Raw genomic sequence first — 17,911 nt, 5'->3', positions numbered from 1 at the left:
CCTTTCTGGGGTGCGGGGCCCGCGTGGAGGAGGAGCTAGAGGGGGTGCCGGCGGGCAGCTCTGACCGCGCCCCTGTCCTGTCTCCCCAGCTACCCATACAGCGAGGACTCCAGCCAGGGCCGGCAATACATGAACACCCGCTGCCCCGCCTGGTGTGACCGCGTCCTCATGTCCCCCTCTGCCAAGGAGCTGATTCTGAGGGTGAGTGAGGCCTGGGGGGCCGGCTGGGGGGCTGGGATGGAGCCCAGGTTCTGGAGTCAAACCAGCGTAAATGGTTGGTCGCCAGGGCGTCGGGAGTCGTTTCAGTTTATTGTGTGCTCGGAGAAGTCAATGGGCTCTTGTCCTCGAAAGAGCTCCTGAGCTGTGAAGTCGTCCTTTTTCCTTAAGTTGTAAATCTGAGCTGAGTCACACAAACGCCAGGGATTGGAGGCTGCGCGCAGTGCTGGGGCGGAGCCGGGGTGGGGGGTGCTCCCATTCCTGTAGCCTCTCCATTCCTGGGGTTTTCAATGCCTACATTTAACACGAAAGGACTGCTCTCAAGAATCAATATCTGCACTGGTTTTGTCAACGTCATCAGTGAAAAAATACAATAATGAAGTGCATTGATTCATCAGGGCAGCAGTCCGGCCTCTGAGTGATGTGGGCAGCCAGTTAGGAAGGGGCAGGTGGTCCCCCAACCCCAACCCAGGGCACCTGGGGCTTTGGTCACCAGCCTGCACAGACCCTGCGCTTGCTCTGAGGGCTCCTGTCTGCACCCCGGGCCCCAAACCCTCATCCAGAGGTGCAGCTGGGAGGGTGGAGGTTCTGGGACCGGCCAGGTTCACACTGTCCCCTGCCAGCAGCCCAGTGGCCACCTACGGAAGATCCTGCTGGCCTTTCCAGGGCAGGCGGCCCTGGACGCCCTACTGTGGCCAGCTCCCGGGGAGAGACCTCTTGGACCGGGCTGGGGGGGGACGCCTGCAGTGAGCGCGCCGTGATGGGGCCTGGGGGCCAGCTGGACAGCTGGCGGGCAGGCCCCCAGAGTCCAGCATGGAGGACGGACCGTGGGCTCTCCCACGAGCAGCCTTCACGAGGTGAGCCACACGGGACAGATGGGGCCTGACCGCACAGACCCTGCACCCACGTGTGGCCTCAGACTCAGCCCCGTGCTCCCTGCCGGGCCTGCCCACGGGGCTCCGCGATGGGGCGTGAGGAAGCAGAATGGACAGTGGACATGGTGGGCCACACCTGCCGGCTCTGAGCGCACTGGGCCAGCAGAGCCCCAGGCTGTGGCCAGAGCGGGCGCCTCGGGGCAGAGAAGAGGTGAGGGTCGTCTTCCAGGGAAGAAGCATCTTGTGGTGAAGCCACCGGGACAGCCAAAGTGCCTGCCGTTGCGAAGCGCCCAGGGCTGCAGAGCATCCAGGAAGGCAGATGGCAGACCGCCGCCCACGCGTGGCCTTGTCTCTGCTCTAGGGCCCGGAGCCTTCCTGGCTGGGGGCTCCCCCAGCGGGCCCTCCCCTGGGGGCTCCCACGGCGGCGGGCATCACTGGCCCAGCAGCCGCCTTGCCGCGCTTCCGCGGCGTCATCCATCATGCCATGCTCGGTCAGCTCCGCGTCATGTCGGTTCTGCTTCCGCCCCGAGCACGGAGGGGGCGGCCGCGTGATGGATGCGCAGGGAGGTGTGGCGGCCGCGTGATGGACGCGCAGGGAGGCGTGCGGGGCGCGCTGTGACTCGTTTGTCTGTCTCTCGATTATGCGCTTGGAAAGCCACAATTTTATGCTGCCTTTGTAAATTACCACGCTGCGTTTGATGCATGTTTCCCACTCCAGGGAGGCGCTGTGGTCGCCATGGGTGTGCAGGGGGTCTGTTGTCGCAGTTCCTGGCAGGCGACCACGCTGGAAAGTAAAGCTGACCTGAAGCTTCCTACTGCATTAAGGATAATTCAGTTCATAGTCTCAGAGGCTTCAGCTGCGGCTGTGAAAGCCCTGCCCAGCTGGAGCCGGAACTGACCGCCAGCAGCACAGCCGCCGCAGGCTGGCGGGCGGGAGGCCTGTGCACACGGCCCTGCTCTAGTGGCCGCTGGGCGCGGCCCTGTGGCATTCAGGGGCGTCTGTTCTCCTCTGAACAGAGAGTTCTGGGTCAAAAACAAATGCCAAGGGGGAAAACGGAGACCAGGTGGGCTTCTTTGCTGCCAGGGGCACAACTGGAAAGAGCATTCCCCTCTGCCCCGATGGCCGTGAGCAGAGGCCATGCCAGCCCCCGAGGAAGGCTGCCTCCAGCCTCCGAGGAAGCCATCCCGAGGCTGGAGCCCTCCCACCCCACGAGCAGGGGCCAAGTGCCGCCCAGTCTGCCTGGACCTCCCAGACGCCTCCAGCCGCTCAGTCCTGGGGGCCAGCGACTCACTGGCAGTTCTGAGCCGGCTGGAGCCCCACGGAAGAGTGGGCAGGGTGGCGGAGGGTGCTCTGTTGCTCCCCAGGAAGCCCCCCCGTTTCTGCCTCCCACATCTCTTCCTCTGTTTGCTTTTCCCAGTCGGAGAGCGAGGAGAAGGTCGTCACCTACGACCACATCGGGCCCAGCGTCTGCATGGGAGACCACAAGGTGACGACCGGCCCGGCTGCCGCCCGGGGCGGGGGGCGGGGGGCGGGGGGCGGCCGGGGTGCTTCTCCTGACCCCTTCTCTGCCTCCTTGTCCGGCTTCACAGACGTGGCCGAGTCAGTCTGTGTTTGCTTTTAATAAAGCACCAGCAGGTAGGTAGGCAGGGGGGTGGTGAGGCAGGTAGATGGAAGGCAGGAGACTGGTCACAACAGAACTGGACGGTGTTCGTGTCTGCCCGAGGACACTGTGTCCCCTGGTCACTCTGGGGGCTGTTTCCGGCCTGCGCCCGAGCGTCTGACCGGCCTCTGCCCCTGCCGCCTGGGTGGGGGGAGAGGTCCGTGTCACTGCCCGGCTTCAGGGAACCGCGCAGTTTGTCCGGGACCACCCTTGGACGTGTGACTCTGCGCGGCCCCCAGCCTGCAGCCCCCCCGAGGGGCGAGGGGCCACAGGTGCTCTGTCCCCGGCGGCCCGGGAGAGACGGTCACTGTTGCCCCTTCTCAGGCCGGCCGCCCGCACAACCCAGCAGCTGGATCCTGGGCCAGGCTCTGTCCTTCCCCATGTTCTCAGGGCCTGAACCACGGCTCTGAAATGAGCATTTACGCTGGTTTCTATGTGGAAATAACGCCGTCTTAACGGAGCACGAAGGCCCTCTGCCTCCCGCCTCGGGTCGCCCAGGGCCGGCTCCGCAGGCCGGGGACGCTCGGCCCTGACGGCCTCTCTCCTCCCCGCAGCCCGTGTTCCTGGCCTTCCGCATTGCGCCCGGGGCAGGTAAACCTCACACGCGTGTGCACAAGTGTTGTGTGGTGCAGTGACGTGGTGGTAAATATGCCTCCTTCCCTCGAGTTCACCTTTCTGGGCTTTTCCTGGTGTGTGTGTCCCTGTAACCAACACCCGATTCCACGGCAGGGAAGCGATGCCAGCGCCTCGAGGGGACCTCCAGCGAGACCCCCCCGTAGCACGAGGGCCCACGTCCTCCGACAGCTGCGTCCAGACCCGCCCGAGCGCCACTGCTAGACGGCCGGCCCCACACTCTGCTCCAGCCCCGGACGCCTCTCCGGACAAGCCTCACATACCTCACTGTCGTGTCTGTCCATGTGGCATCAAGTAGAAACGCTGGGTTTTTTTTTAACGAGTCACAGTCCTGTTGCCAAAACTCTAATAGACAGCAAAAACATCTGTATTTTAGACGTCACGGTTTTCGATTTTTAATCATCGTCAGCGTGGAGGAGCTTCTCGGGCGCAGAAACCCCGCGGGGCTCGGAGCCGCCCTGCAGCGGGGGCTGAGCAGACGGCCACGCTCCACGGCCGGGGGGGCACGTGGCCCCCGCTTTCACTTCTGGAGGCGCCGCCCTGTTAGTCACTCTACTGCCATGTTACATGGTTTTTGAATCACACTGCAGCTGCTTTCCATTTTTATATATATAAATATATATAAATATATACTTTTTAAAAATAATTTATAAACCTTACCAAAACTTACGCTAAATATACTTTCCAGGATGAATGCTTGAGTGTCATATGAGCAGTAGAACCGAGTCTAGGAGCTGGTCACCGGCACGCCCACACACACAGCTGTCAGACAGGGGCTGCGGCCGGCCGTGCCGTGGGGCTCGAACGGCCCGCGGCTCTCACGCGCGCAGTCAGATTCCTAGGCCTCCTTCTGTGTAATACTGAGAACTGAATGTGAAGTTTATGGCTAGCTCGGGTGTACCTTTCAAGAATTTTGTAAACCGTTTTGTCTGTCTTTTGTTACTGTTCTATGGTGCCAAGTATTCTACATAAAACAATAATATCATGGGAGAAATAAAAATAGCCTAGTCTGCTTCTGATAGAAACCGCTTTTAACACGGGCTGTATATAAACAAACTGTACGCGTCCTCGGTTGCCGAGCCTCCCACGGCCTGTGACCCTGCCGCACGTCCCCGCCCCCCGACACCTGGCGTGGAGGTCAGAGGTGGCGCCCAGCCCGAGGATGAAACACAAATGACGTTTATTGATCTGCTTTAACACTACAGAACTCCCGGGCAGGGTGCAGGCGCCGGGGGAACCTTGGTTTAGGTGAATCACTACCGTCGCAGGCGGTCTGGCGTCCACCGGCCGAGTCTGCAGCCTCGACAGGACGATCGGGGTGTGTGTCAAGCTGTGGTCACTCTGCTCTGTCCACGTGCCGCACGGCCTTCCGGCCCACGGTGATTTCTGTGTAGCAGGGTTTCAGCTGTTGGTCACTCTGGAGGCCTGTGGAAATGACCGCTCCCGTCCCTAAGCAATAAAATTGATCTTGGTGAAAACACTGTGTGATGTGTTTCTTCCTCCGGCGCCCCGGGCCCTCTGAAGGCTGCAGTCCAGGTCACCTCGCCCGCGACCCAGGCCCCAGATCCTGTCGGATTCTGTCACAGAGCTGAGCCGCGATGGGGAGCAGAAAGAACGTCTTTTGGACTGTTTACTGCATAGATACCTACTGGGATTTACCCCTCAGCATTTTTTAAATGGAATTACATAAATGCATTGCTTTCCTCAAAACTTTAAAACTGGAAATTCCTTTTCTCCTAACGAGCTGAGAGAATAGTTTTTACGCACATAAGTTTTTTTTTTTTTAAAGTTCTCTCTTAAAAAGAAAAACAGTCAGCGGAAAAAGCATCTGTTTTTAAAATCGGTGCAGTTGTATGGGAAAAAAAAAACACCTCAGCCTTTTTACTCTTTTAACATTTCCAGTAATGACTTCCAAAATAAATTTTACAGTAATATAACCCTTTATATTTAACTTTTAAAATTAACACCACAGTCATGCCCATGAAGCTGCAACCACCGCATCCGGTCTGGGACAGGCGGCTTCTCTCGTGAACCAGCGAGATCCAGGCTGTTCACCAGAATCCTCGCCTCTGAAGTGGGAGTGAGGAACAGGCCAGAGTGCTTCCCTGCCTCTCTGCGGTGGGGCCTGGGGAGGGGTCTGGCCGATGGGGGCACCCTGGGGTGCAGGCCGAGCTGCCGGGGAGGGGGATGGAGCTCAAGGGGCTGCCAGACATGTTTCCGATGCAAACCGCAGGGCCCCCAGAGAACTTCCAGCTGCTGGTAGAATTCCTTTGGGCTTCTCTTTGTAGTCCTTTGAATTAAATCTCACTTTCTACCCATAAAATATCTTTGTAGTCCTTTGAATTAAGTCGCACTTTCTACCCATAAAAAATCTAAATGATAGCAGCGGATCAGCTATGGTGCTGATGAGTTTAAAACCTGATTTATTTCACCCAATGTTGAGTTTAGCGCAACTTCGGAAGTCTGCAGCTACTAGGGCTGGGCAGGTTGAATCTACATAATCAGACCGGAGCAGGTGGGCAGGAGCTGGGGCCCAGCGGCGCCCTTCACAGACCACCCACCCACCCACCCACAGCTACCGCGCAGGGTGGGGCGGGCACCAGGAATGTGTTTAAACCTGCCCAAACCTCATCCGTCGGAGCCGCGAAAGGAGGGCCCTAGCCCCGGGGTGGCCGGAGTGGGGGAACAAGAGGCCCTACCTGCTCCCTGTTTTGCCCCGCGCCATAGGCTCCGCTCCAGCCCGCCGAGTCGCCGAGTCCAGCTCCTCGCGGCTCCCGGCCCCGGGCCGCCCCTTCCCTTGGCGGGCGGTCCGAGGGTCCGGGGCGGCCGGGCCGCCTTCCCCGCGCCTGTCCTCTCGGCGCCCTCGCTCCTGCGAGCTGCTGCCTCCCGGGCGCCCGGGACGCGGGGCACCCGGCCTCCGTCGGGCCCGCTGCCGAGGCCCCGCGAGCCTGGACACTGGACAGCGGCCCGGGACGGCGTCCCCGGCAGGAGCGGAGGCCGCGCCGCAGCCTCGCCCGCGGCTTTCCGAATGGGAAGAAACAGGCGAAGGGCCTAGGGAGCCGTGGCTCCGACGGCGACGTGTTAAATAATTTATTGATTATACAAAGTGATTCCACCGGGACGCGGGGCGGCGGCGGCTCCGACGCCGAGCCCGGGCCGGGCCGCCTTATAACTTACTCTGTAAAAATATATATACACACTGCGGCGCGGGCGGCTGGCGAGGGCGCCGGCCCGCGTCCGTACCCTGGTTGTCCGGCCCGGCCCCGCGCCCTCACGAGGCGTCCCCCGCGCCGCCGCCGCACGGGCTGACCAGCGCCAAGTTCGGGGCTTTGTGCTTCTTGAGCAGCCGCGTGATCTTCTCGTCGTCCGAGTTGGGGTCCAGGGGCCGGTTGTACTCGTCGTCCTCTTCCGCGTCCGAGCCGCCCACCTTCAGCTTCTCGGCGTCCGAGTCCTGCTTCTTCTTGGCCGACGCCATCTCCGCGGCGTGGCGCTTACGCCACTTGGTCCGGCGGTTCTGGAACCACACCTGGGGTGGAGGGCGCCCATCACGCTGGGCCCCCCGGAGCACCCGCCGGCGGCAGCTCGGCCCCTCGGCGGCCCGGGCCAGACGCTGCCGCCCGCGCGGACGCCGAGGGCCGCCCCAGCTGCCTCTCCGCTCCGGCCCCGGCCGCGGGCGGCCGCTCGCGCGCCTTTCGTAGGACGCGGGGGAGGGAGCGGGCTGCAGCCAAGCGAGCCCCGCGCGGCGCAGCCTCACCTTGACCTGGCTCTCGGTCATGCCCAGGGAGTAGGCGAGGCGCGCGCGCTCGGGCCCCGCCAGGTACTTGGTCTGCTCGAAAGTCTTCTCCAGCGCGAAGATCTGCTGGCCCGAGAAGGTCGGCCGCGAGTGCTTCTTCTTGCCGTCCTTGTCCAGGACCCCGCTAGCCTGGGCTGCAGAGGGGGCTCGGTGAGTGCGGCCGGCGGTCCCGCCCGCGCCCGCCCCGCCGCTCCACGCCGAACCCGCGCGCGGGCCACTTACCCGGGCCGGCCAGGCGGGGGTCCCTCCAGGGCGAGCCCTGCACCACTCCGGGCCAGAAGATGGGCGGGCGCCCGGGAAGCTCGGCCAGGGGCTTGGGATAGCCGCGCGCCACGGCGGCCGCGGGCCCGAAGTAGACGCCAGCCGACGAGGCCAGCCCGTTGAGCCGGGGCAGGCCGCCCAGGAGGCCGCCGCCCGCCGCGCCCACCGGCCGCCCCAGGATGTCGCTGATGCCGTGCGGGGTGCCCAGGGGCAGCTGCGCGCCCAGGCCGCCCAGCGCGGGCGCCTTGAAGCCGGCCGGGCCCTGCAACGCATATGGGAACAGCGACGTCTTCATCTCGGCCATGTTGTGCAGCGCGGCCAGCGGGGCGCTGCTCAGCACGAACGCGCCCGGGCGGTTAGCGTCCATGGGCGCCGCCGCCGCCGGCCCGGGCGCCCATCCGGGCCCCGCCGCCGCCGCCGCCCGCCGGCCTGGGAAGTTTTCGCGCGGCCCGGGCGGGCGCCGGGCAAGGGCGCCGACGGCGCGGAGGGCGGGCGCGAGGGCGGGTGGTGGCGAGGGCGGGCGGCGGCGGGGCGCTCCGGGAGGTGGCGGAGGTGGTGGTGGCGGCGGCGGCGGCGGCGGCGGCGGCAGCCCCGGGGCCGGTCGGAGCGGCGCCGCGCGGGCCGGACGCGCTGATAACCGCGGGGCCCCGGCGCGGCGCGCGCGCTGATTGGCTGCGGGCGCCCGCGGCCCGGCCATTGGCCAGCGCCCGCCGTCCGCGCGCCCCCGCCGCGCACTCCATGAAGCGCCCATTAGCGCGGCGGGTCCCTCCCGGGCCGTAAATTTGCCCCCTGATTTATCTCCCCGGGGACGAAATAAATCCCGTTGGATGGGAGTTTAGTTAGGCAAAGGTTTTAATGGGAAATCAGGAAAAAATACGAGAGCATATTTTATCACCGAGAGAATGCAGATTTGAGGATCCACTCGGCACACGCGGTGCGCCCCGTTCGGTGCAGAGGCGCCGGCGGGAGGGCGCGGGGAGCCGGCAGGCACTCTCGGGGCCGCGGCCCCAGGTTTGAGGGAGGACCGAGAACGTTTCCGAGAACCTTCTCTGGGATGCAGAGGGCGCGAGAAGCGGGACGTCAGCGTCCACGGGCAGAAGGTTAGACTTGGCCCGCGAGAATCCGCCCTGGTTTCCCCACCCGGTGGCTGGCGCCTCGGCAACGCCTGTCCCGGGGCCGCCGAGCCGCGTGTGGTGGGAATGGGACCAGGTCCCCGTCCACTCCCGGCCCGCGGGGCTGTACTCGGCCGGGCTGGGACGTTTCCCGGTCGCGCAGTCGCCCCTCCTGGAGGCAACCCGAGCCCGGAGCTCGGGCCTGGACGCCGCGCGGGACCTCACGAGCAGCCGCTCCCGTGAAGCGCTGCCGGAGCCTGGGGTCGGGGACCCTGGCAGGCTGAGTCCGGGTCACAGGGCATGTGGGGCCGCGCGCCCGAAGTGCAGCGGGCAGAAGCGCGGCCTTTTGACGGGCACGCCGGGCGCGCAGCGTCCTGCTCCGGGTAAGAACTCCTCCCACCCCGTAGATGGTTGTGCTGGTTCTAATAAGATCGCAGTAAACTGCGAGCTCCGGCGGAGAACAGGCGCCGAGTACAATCGTGGACGTTGCCGCCTTGGTTCTCTTGGGTGGTGTCACATATTTTTAAGTGACGGTTATTACTATTATTCACTGCCCGTTGGGAACGTGACGGGAACGCGTACCAACCGACGGCCGCCGTTTCGTGTCGGGGGCGGGGGTGGGGGGAGAGCGGTGTCTGCCAGCCGGCCCCTCGGGCCGGGTGCGGCCGGTTAGCAACGACTTTCCCTTTTCACCCGGGCCGCCAGGATTCTGGCGGCACAGACGAGGGCAGCCCTCTCGGCTCTGGGCGGGGACCCAGCGCCCCCCGGTACCGAGATCTACAGGGGTCCATTTTCGTTTTGTGCAGTTCTACTGGTGTGGTGCTGCGAGTCCCTACGCCAGATCGCCTCTAAGAAAGCCAATGGCCGCCGGGGCTGGGCGGGCGTTAGGTGGCCCCCACTGCCCGCGTGTGCGCGCCCCGTGCTGTCCCGGGCGGCGCGCCACCGCGCGTGATACCGGCCGGCTTCGTGTGCGGTGCAGCCCGCGCGCAAGGGAGTTTCTCTCTTCCCGCTTGCTTGGCCCGGGCCGCACTCGCGGGATCCGGGTGCGGCTGCCCTGCAGACGATCCGCACCAGCCGAACCAGACCCGGACACCGAGCTTCTCCGCGCTCCCTACGGCGGCTGGGCCCTGAGATCCGCCCCGGGCCAGGCTTGCGCCCCTTACCTCGGGCACAGCGTAAGTGTGCCCCGAGAGCGCAGCTGCGGATCCTTTTCTGCCGGGTTTGGGCCCCTCTGGGCTCCTGGAAGGCGGCGGCCGGGGAGGCCAAGCCTCTGATCGCGGCGGGAGGTCAGGACTTGGGGGAGGGACCAGAGGGACTGGGGCGGGGCCAAGTGAGCGGGCGGGCCGGCCCCCCTCTCCCGACTCTGCCCCGGGGAGCAGGTTCTGGATCGCTGCTGCCGAAGCCCTCTTGGCGGGCCAGGCGTGGCGCGCCCGGACGGTCGACAGGGCGCATTATCCTCCCCGAGACCTTGGTTCGGTGGCAGGGGGAGCACTGCTGCTCTGGGCGCCGCGCTCGGCTCCTCGAGCCCCCAGTCTAGGGCCTCTGCATCCTCCTTCCCTCCGAGGAAACAGTGCCGAGCCGCTCCCCTGCGTCCCGGCGCCCTCCCTGGGCTGCGGCGGGAACGCTTGGGGTCGCGAGCGGGGCTGCATTCGGCTCTCCAGGGAGCTGGGCGCCGTGGGTGCGGGATGGGGGCCAGAGTGCCGTTTGGAGGGGCCAGAGTGGGTTGGGGGCGCCGAGAATGCAGGGTGAGGGCAGCTGCTTCTCCATGCTGTCTGGCGCCCTCTCCACGAGCCCTGTCCCGCCCCGCGCGCTGGGGTTCTCAAGCCCCAGACGCCCGCCCACCACCCTCCCGGACGCGGTGGCACGGGACAACCCCCACCCCCGGCCCCAACGCCTCAGTTCCGGGTGTGTAGGCTCAACCTGTTCCACTTGTCGCCCGCCATCTCCGGGCACTCCGGGGCTGCGTGCCTCCGCCTGGCGCCCGGCCCCCGCCCCACCTTCTCCTCAGGTGCTCCCGGGAGCCGCCCCCCTGGTAGGACCGAAGGAAACGCCTTCCCGCCCAGGGTTAGCCAGGGGAGGAAGGGTCCTGCGGGGAAGGAGCGCCCCTCGGTTCGCGCCGCCCGAGCCGATTCCGCCGGAGCAGAGGGATCTGCCAATGCTCCCTCCTGGTGCCGAAGGAGAAGCCCCGCCAAGGAAGGCGGCCGTGCGCCTCGCCGCGCTCTCGCGTTGACGTTGCAGGCACGCGCGGAGCTCGCGGTTTGGCAGAGATCTTGACTTAGTCACGTTTATTTATCGTGTCATGCTCCGTGTCAGGCGCGCTCGGGGCGAGCCACGTGAACAGCGAACGTCACTCTGCACCCCGGCGGGCACGACCGGGTGTTCAGTCGCCAAGTCGTCGAGCTCTTTGCGGCCTCTTGGGCTGCAGCAGGCCAGGCTCCCCTGTCCTCCACGGTCTCCCGGTCTCCCGCAGCTGCTCAGATTCATGTCCATTGAGTCGGTGATGCCATCCAACCATCTCATCCTCTGCCGCCCCTTCTTCAACAAGAAACCCAACCCGCAAATCCGTGCAGGAGGGGAAGGGGACCAATGATCGCTGGGAAGAGGGAGGTCAGGGAAGGTGGTCCCTCAGGAGGGCCAGCCAGGACCAGCCGGTGGCCTAGCCCGGACTGGGTCAGAGCCTGGCCGGCGTGGGGCCGGGGGACGGAGGGGAGGAAGGGGGTTTATCTATGGAAGGAGCTTGGATCCCGTCTCCAACCATGCAGATAGCTCTGGAGTTGGCAAAGGGATGGAGATTTGCCATTTTGAGGGGCTGGTAAGTCGTGGAGCTGCCCCCAGCCCCAAGCCTGCCCCCTCGATGGCTTCCTGCAAAGGGCAAAGGACCCTGGCTTTGTCCTCCCACGTGGGACCGGTCCTCAACCTCCCAGTGCCAGAGGAGGGCACCGCACCTGGCGGCGGAGTCAGGGGGCTGCTCACCAGGGGTTGGTGCGGCAAGAGAACCGAGTGCCTGCCAGCTGGGGGCGCAGGGAGGGCGGGGTGGAGGCGTGGCCCCCGGGGCCCTGGAGCTGGAGAGGCCGCTTGATGGGCGCCTGTGCTGCTGCAGGGCCTCCCAGGTTCTGCAGACGCTGGGTGGGAGCAAAGCCCACCCCTCCCGGCAAACATCCCGGCCTGAAAAGACCGGACTTCTGACTGTCCCGCTGGTGCCCTCGCCTGGCCGACCCCGGAAAGGCCACTGGCGGAACCCATGCCCGCCCCGCTCCACTGACCCCCAGCGCCACCCGCAGGGTGACTGCAGGAAGGGTCACTTCGGGCTGAAGGTGCGCCTGGGCCTGGGGGGCGGGGGGGAATGGGGGCCAGGAGAGGAGGCCCAGCGGGGCACCGGCCCGACCTCACCCTCTCCCCCCTGCTTGTAGCCCAGTCCTGCCCCCTATACTCCGCTTGGATCTAATCCCCATGAGATGACCAGTGAGCCTCAGACCCAGGCCCCCACCGGCCCCCTCCCCTCCGACCCCCACATCGGTCTCTTTGCTGCCCCCTTGCCCTCCACCACCCCCCGACCACCGTCCGCTGTCTCTCGTCGGCCTGAGGCTCACTCTCTGCTCCGTCCGCTCTGAGCCCCTCCGCACTGATGCACCTGCCGTCAAGTCAGCACCCGGGGGCAAGGGCCCCTCATGCCTGGGGCGCCCAGGGGGCCAAGTGCTACAGGGTCAAGAAACGAACATGAACCCAGTTCCAGGCTTCAGAGAGTTTTCCCAAAGCCTGGGCTCCCCCAGGGAGATCCCTGTGCTCAGGTGTCAGACACCATGGACGTGTGGGGGTCCCTGAACGGGACTTTCTGAGCCAAGCACCTTCCCTGGGAAGATGCTGGCAAGTCCCTGGGAGGCTGGGACCCTTGGCAGGTGGGAGGGGCCCAGCAGGTCTGTAAAAGAAGCGGCAGAGACCCGGGAGCAGAGGCCGAGGGGCCGGGCTGCCCGCCCCTTCCCGGCAGGAGGCGGCCTGGACAGCGGCCAGGGCTCCTGGACCTGCGGGGAGCTCCCACCCCTCCCCCACGCGCTGCGAGGCTCCGGCTTCTCTGGGCTTGAAGCCCCTCCCCCAGCCAGGTACAGGTGGGCGTCTCCCCTTGCAGAGCCCCTCCCCGAGCCCCCAGCTCCCCGTCTCAGCTCTTGTACTTCTTTCAAAGTTATGCGTGTTGATACACGTAGTCACATCCCCAGAGCAGCGCACAGAACCACACTATTCATTCTCGTCTGCAGACCCTCGCCTCTCACCACGCTGCGTGCGGGCCTCACTTTCCTTCACCTGAAAGAAGCACCCAGTCGCAGGTTGAGACTGTTCGCCCGTCCAACAGAAACGGGGCGGCTGTGACCACGTGGCCTCCCGGGACCTGCGGCTGTGCAGGGCCGCGCGGTCACCTGCCCTCACGACTCTGGGTCACTCCCTCCCGGGGGCACATGGCCGCCCGCCTCTCGTGCCTGCTGGGACGTGCCCACGTACGGTCAGACAGCCACCCGCCGCTGACGCAGGCCCAGTTGTTTTCAGGCTTTTCTCGGGCAGCTTCTTGAGAGGGCAGCACCTCGCAGCCTCCTTGACTGGCGCACCTGCGCTCAGCAGGGCGGCCCCTGCACGTGGGCGGTGCTGGCCACACCCCCGCCGCCCCGCCCACCTGGGCTTCCTCCCGCCCCGGGGCCCCGCCCCCAGGTCGGCTACCCAGGCCCTCACACTTGCCACGTGAACGTCCAACAGGCACCAAGGCTGGGTCTCCTCCTCGTTTCCAAGGTCCTGCAAGGTTCTTGGTCCAGGACAGGCTCCGACCCACCAGGGGCTCAGGCTGCTAAGAGCTCGAGTGAAGGAATGGCTGGATGAACGCCTCACCGGCCGAGAGTGTCGGGGGCTCAGGAGGGAACCGCCCCTGCGGGTCTGGTCCAGGCCAAAGGCGTGGGCAAACCTGCCCCTCAGCCTCTCCCCCTCCCGCAGCCAGGCCCGCGGGCCCGCCGGCTCCGGGCACCTATCTGGGGTTGCCATTTTGCTCCGCTTTCTGCTTCTGGGTGGTGCTTGGCTCTTGGTTGGAGACCTGTGGCCCCCAGTCCCTCGCAGCCACATCCACGCTGGGCCGGGGAGACTCCAGCACCCAGGAGTGCAGCTACCACTCCCTCCCTGGAGGGGGCCCGGTTGGGGAACGCACCCCGAATGTTCTGACATGAGCTGGAAATCACTCCCCACTCCATGCCTGTGAAAACGGGAGCCAGGCAAAGGGGCCCCTCGAGAAGGAGGTGCAGCCGCATGGCGCCTCAGAAGCGCTCTTCGGGGTCCCAAGACTCGTGTCTCCTTCAGGGAAGGACAAAGACAGCGCGGCCGTAAATCAGCCCCAAGCTCATCCCAGGCGGCCCCCACCCCCACCCCCGCACCAGGCGCGCAGCCCCGTAATGATCTCTCTCCGGGGCTGCTCTCCCGGGGGTCTGACCGCGTGCCAAACGCGCTAATTGGGCGCCGAGCGCAAGATTTGTGTTCGGGCATCTGCTCCAGCCTGTTCGCTGTGCTCCCAGGATGGCTCGGACAGCGCTGGCCAAGTGGACGCTTCCGGAAGGGCTTCTGGCCGCACTCCAGGCTGCTCCGGAGCCTGTGGGGGCTTGCTGGCGGGTGAGGGTCCAGCTGCGCTGTGACCAGCGACGCCCCCACCCCTGGGCCCCGCCGCTGCCGTTAACCGAGCCGGGGGACTGCCCTGGCGCTATTCCCCCGCTCCCGCCGCGGGCGGGGTCTAGCGCTCAGGCCGGAGCACCCGTGTATCCCCAGGTCTTTATTAAAATGCCTCTTAGGGTGGAGGCGGCAGACAGGAGGCCAGTTAACCACCGAGCCCGACAAACGCACGTAGGCGTGATTGACAGGGTGACCCCTGCACCGTCGCTGAGGGCGCCCAGCGGCTACTTGGGGGAGGGCCTGCTTCCGGGAGACCCGTGGAGGGGGCGGGAGCTGGGGCAGGGCCACCCCAAGGCCCAGCCCGGAAGGCGGGGTCATCTCCGGGGGAGGAGCTGCCTCTGATGGGAAACTATTCGGACTTCAAAAGGGTCACTGGACGGCTGGCTGGACCCGGAAGGGTTTCAGGCAAGCACGTTGAGGTCACCGCCCCGTTCTGGGGTGAGGGAGCGGCAGGCAGGGGTCTTTGGTGGAAGGCAAGCTTCTCCCGTTTCAGGCAAGCACGTTGAGGTCACTGCCCCGTTCTGGGGTGAGGGAGCGGCAGGCAGGGGTCCTTGGTGGAAGGCAAGCTTCTCCCGCCGCCGCACAGGTCAGAGCTGGTGTTGGACGCGGGCTGGCCCCTCGCCTCTAGGCTCCTAAACGGGGACAGCCGGGCTGCGAACAGTCCCCCTGACTTTGAGGACCGTGTCTGCCGTGTGAGGCAAAGGGCACCCCTCGCCTCCTGCAATGCCTGGGGGGCTTCCGACCCCAAGCCAAGGCTGCCCACTGCCTGGCCACCCCCTGTCTGGGAAATGGGTCTCGCAGGGCTGGGGAGGCAGTGAGCTGGGCCCAGAGGCTGGTCTAGCCCAAGACCCCCAGGGCTTCAAAGCTGTGCAGCTGCCAGGCCACCAAACCCCTCTGCCACAGGGTAGGGATGCGGGCACCCCCAGGGGCTGGTGGCCCGTGACATCAGTACAGAGTTTGGTCTGCAGGGGCCCTGTGAGCTTGAGTTTCATGGCCTGGTGGCCTCTTCCTACAAAGGGCCCGCAAGAGGTGGTGCCTAATTTAATTCATTTCAGGAAGTTAATCCACCCTCCCAGCCAGAGTTCCTCCTGCCTGGCCCGTGGGAGTCCCGGGCACACAGGGGGTGTCCCGGGCACAAGGGGTGTCCTGGACTCATGGGGGAGGGGGTCCGAGGCACACAGGGGGAGTCCTGGGCACACGGGGGGTCCCAGACACATGGCAGGTATCCCGGGCACACAGGGGTCCTGGTCCCAGGCACATGGGGGGCTCCTGTGCACAAAGGAGGGCGCTAGGCACACGGGGTGCAGGCTGGGGGCTCCCTGGGCTCCGTGGGCTCCAGCCATGGTGGAGACTGAGTGCCGGCAGAGTTTGGATCCTGGTTCTGCTGTCAAGGCGTCCTTGCTGGCCTCAGGCCAGGGCAGCGTTCTTGACATCTTTGGAGAAATGTTGACAAAGACCTGGGTGGAGAGCAATTTTGTCTCAAACAGAAATTTTCTTCTGGTTATGAAGGTGACAGACACCAGTTGTGAAACACTGAACACCATGAAGAAAGAAACCGTCTGCCACGCTCAGCGCCCGCCGCGCGGCATCACGGGCCTCCTTTCCGCTCACCCCTTCACTCTTCCGCATGAGCCCAGACTGAGCACCTGCGGGGCCAGCACTGCCCCGGTCCCCAGGGCACGACCCCTGAGCACCGAGCGCATGGGAGCCGTCTCTCTGTATCAGACCTCCACCCAGAACACACACACACACTCTCCGGTCCAGGCCCCTCTACCCACCCACCTGTGTCCCGGCACCCGCATGGCGCCGCCAGGCAGGACCCAGGATCGCGAGCAGTTTTGTGGGTGTCCCACAGACTATATGCCAGCACCTTAGGTTTTCCCAATTTTCCACCTTTAGCAGTTGTACCGGGAGGACCGCGGGGTACATGTGCAAAGCCTGATGACCGTCTTGGGATGAGTCCCTCTGAGCCCCTGAGCAGATCTGGAGGTTCTCGAGTTCATCCTGCCGACAGGTGTGGCTCCAGCAGTGCCGCTGGGCTTCCGCTCTCTGACGTGCTGTGTCCTGCCTGCCTTCTCACCTGTGGTGCCCCCAGTTCTCACCCTTTGCCGTCCGGCCTGCTTTTCTGCTTGTTTAGTCTTCCTCTGGCCAGGACACAACATGGAGACCCAGGGGCTCCTCCAGGGAGACCTGCGAGGTCCAGGTGAGGAGGGTGGAGGCGTCCCTGCCAAACAGGCAGTCTGCGGGTGACGTACAGATGTGTGTGATAGGAAGGGTGGGCCAGACAGTAAGACCTCTAAGGTCCAACTCAAAGCCACAGTTGATAACAGTGGAAGCTACAAGCTGTTCTGAAGACAAACCTGGCACCAAAATCCTTAAGAGTTAAAAGTGACAGAAATGCACAAAGAAGCAAAAAGAAACCAAATTGTGGTCGTGAACTTTAACTCACCCTCCTCATTCATGATGGCCTGAGTCAGATGCGGGGACCGGAGGGATAAATGATCAATACTGGGATCTAGTAAATATATTGAATTCTCTGTTCTGAAAACAGAGACACGACCAAGTTACGGGAGCGACTGCACATTTATTCACAAAGCAGATATCAATAGTTTCACAGAAGTAAACAGACTGCTTGTATCCTGGGAGAACAGTAACCCGGGGCGGGGAAGTGTGAGACATCCACAAAAACGTGCACGATGGGGGCAGCGTGCTATGATGGTGTTTCTAATATAATAGCACTTGGGGAAAATGTGCCATCAGTTCATTAAATAGATTGTCATTTCATCATTAACTATATGGACACTTACCCAGAGAAAAATCTCATAAGTACCCATGGCACCAAACCCTGCCCTGGGGAGGAGCCTGCGCGGGAAGGGAAAGAGCCTTGTGAGAGAAGGAGGGGCCTGGGTGAGTGGTGTGGCCTGGGGAGGAGGGGGAGGTTTGGGGAAGGGAGGAGCCTGTGGAGGAGGGGTGGAGCCTGTGGAGAAGAGGGAGGGACTTGGAGGAGGGGCGGAGCCTAAGGAGGAGAGGGAGGGACTTGGAGGAGGGGCGGAGCCTAAGGAGGAGAGGGAGGGACTCGGAGGAGGGGCGGAGCCTAAGGAGGAGAGGGAGGGAGGGACTCGGGGAGGGGCGGAGCCTGCAGAGGAGGGGGAGGGACTCGGGGGAGGGGCGGGGCCTGCAGAGGAGGGGGAGGGACTCGGGGAGGGGCGGGGCCTGCAGAGGAGGGAGAGGGACTCGGGGGAGGGGTGGAGCCTGCGGAGGAGAGGGAGGGACTCGGAGGAGGGGCGGAGCCTGCAGAGAAGGGGGAGGGACTCGGGGGAGGGGCGGAGCCTGCAGAGGAGGGGGAGGGACTCTGGGGAGGGGCGGAGCCTGCGGAGGAGAGGGAGGGACTCGGATGAGGGGTGGAGCCTATGGGGCGCCATGTGAGCGGCTGCAAGCCTCCTCCAGAGGACTGCAGAGTCGGGTAGAGGGTCAGGCTGAACGCCACGAGGGGCGGGCATGGAAGCACCCTGGTCGTGGGCTGCAGGGCAAGAAGGCTGCAAGGGGGCTGGATGGGGGCGTGCGGGAGGAGGACAGCCCCCTGGATCTGGCCCCTCCATGCCCTGCCTGGAACAGCTCCGATCAGGACCACACTGCTGTCCTCCAGCTGATTGGAACTCTGAGTCTGGG

General features: G+C 64.7%; 3 protein-coding genes and 1 long non-coding RNA gene across 5 annotated transcripts in view; 3 read left to right on the top strand and 1 right to left on the bottom strand.

Moving 5' to 3' along the window:
- The window catches only part of INPP5A (inositol polyphosphate-5-phosphatase A), a 158,784-nt gene extending 155,082 nt beyond the window's left edge, over positions 1 to 3,702 (top strand). Inside the window, exons 13-16 of one of the 2 annotated variants that reach the window (XM_081572856.1) lie at positions 90 to 201; positions 2,510 to 2,578; positions 3,307 to 3,343; positions 3,482 to 3,702. In XM_081572856.1, the coding sequence (XP_081428982.1) occupies positions 90 to 201; positions 2,510 to 2,578; positions 3,307 to 3,343; positions 3,482 to 3,531 (268 nt within the window). In that variant the 3' untranslated portion in view covers positions 3,532 to 3,702. Of the gene's footprint in view, positions 1 to 89; positions 202 to 2,509; positions 2,579 to 3,306; positions 3,395 to 3,481 lie in introns of both variants that reach the window. The other variant, XM_081572858.1, reaches the window with a different exon arrangement.
- A 2,758-nt stretch (positions 3,703 to 6,460) lies between these two features.
- Positions 6,461 to 7,822, bottom strand: NKX6-2 (NK6 homeobox 2). Its single transcript, XM_081572855.1, has 3 exons — positions 7,401 to 7,822; positions 7,140 to 7,312; positions 6,461 to 6,911 (listed from the first exon to the last, which is right to left on the bottom strand). Exons 1-3 carry the CDS (start codon positions 7,804 to 7,806, stop codon positions 6,657 to 6,659), a joined length of 834 nt encoding a protein of 277 aa, XP_081428981.1. The 5' UTR covers positions 7,807 to 7,822; the 3' UTR covers positions 6,461 to 6,656.
- A 1,057-nt stretch (positions 7,823 to 8,879) lies between these two features.
- Positions 8,880 to 17,024, top strand: LOC145539206 (uncharacterized). Its single transcript, XR_014077632.1, has 2 exons — positions 8,880 to 8,934; positions 15,752 to 17,024. It is a non-coding gene; the product is annotated as an uncharacterized LOC145539206 (long non-coding RNA).
- Positions 11,406 to 14,396, top strand: LOC145538228 (uncharacterized). The gene is made up of 4 exons (XM_081569961.1): positions 11,406 to 11,507; positions 11,575 to 11,865; positions 11,962 to 12,648; positions 12,802 to 14,396. Exons 1-3 carry the CDS (start codon positions 11,406 to 11,408, stop codon positions 12,160 to 12,162), a joined length of 594 nt encoding a protein of 197 aa, XP_081426087.1. The 3' UTR covers positions 12,163 to 12,648; positions 12,802 to 14,396.
- Positions 17,025 to 17,911: the final 887 nt, after the last annotated feature.

This window comes from Giraffa tippelskirchi, chromosome 2, assembly GCF_054371585.1.
Source record: "Giraffa tippelskirchi isolate mGirTip1 chromosome 2, T2T-mGirTip1v1.2.pri, whole genome shotgun sequence".
Taxonomy (NCBI): Eukaryota; Metazoa; Chordata; class Mammalia; order Artiodactyla; family Giraffidae; genus Giraffa; species Giraffa tippelskirchi.
This window is presented reverse-complemented; position numbering and strand designations above follow the sequence as displayed.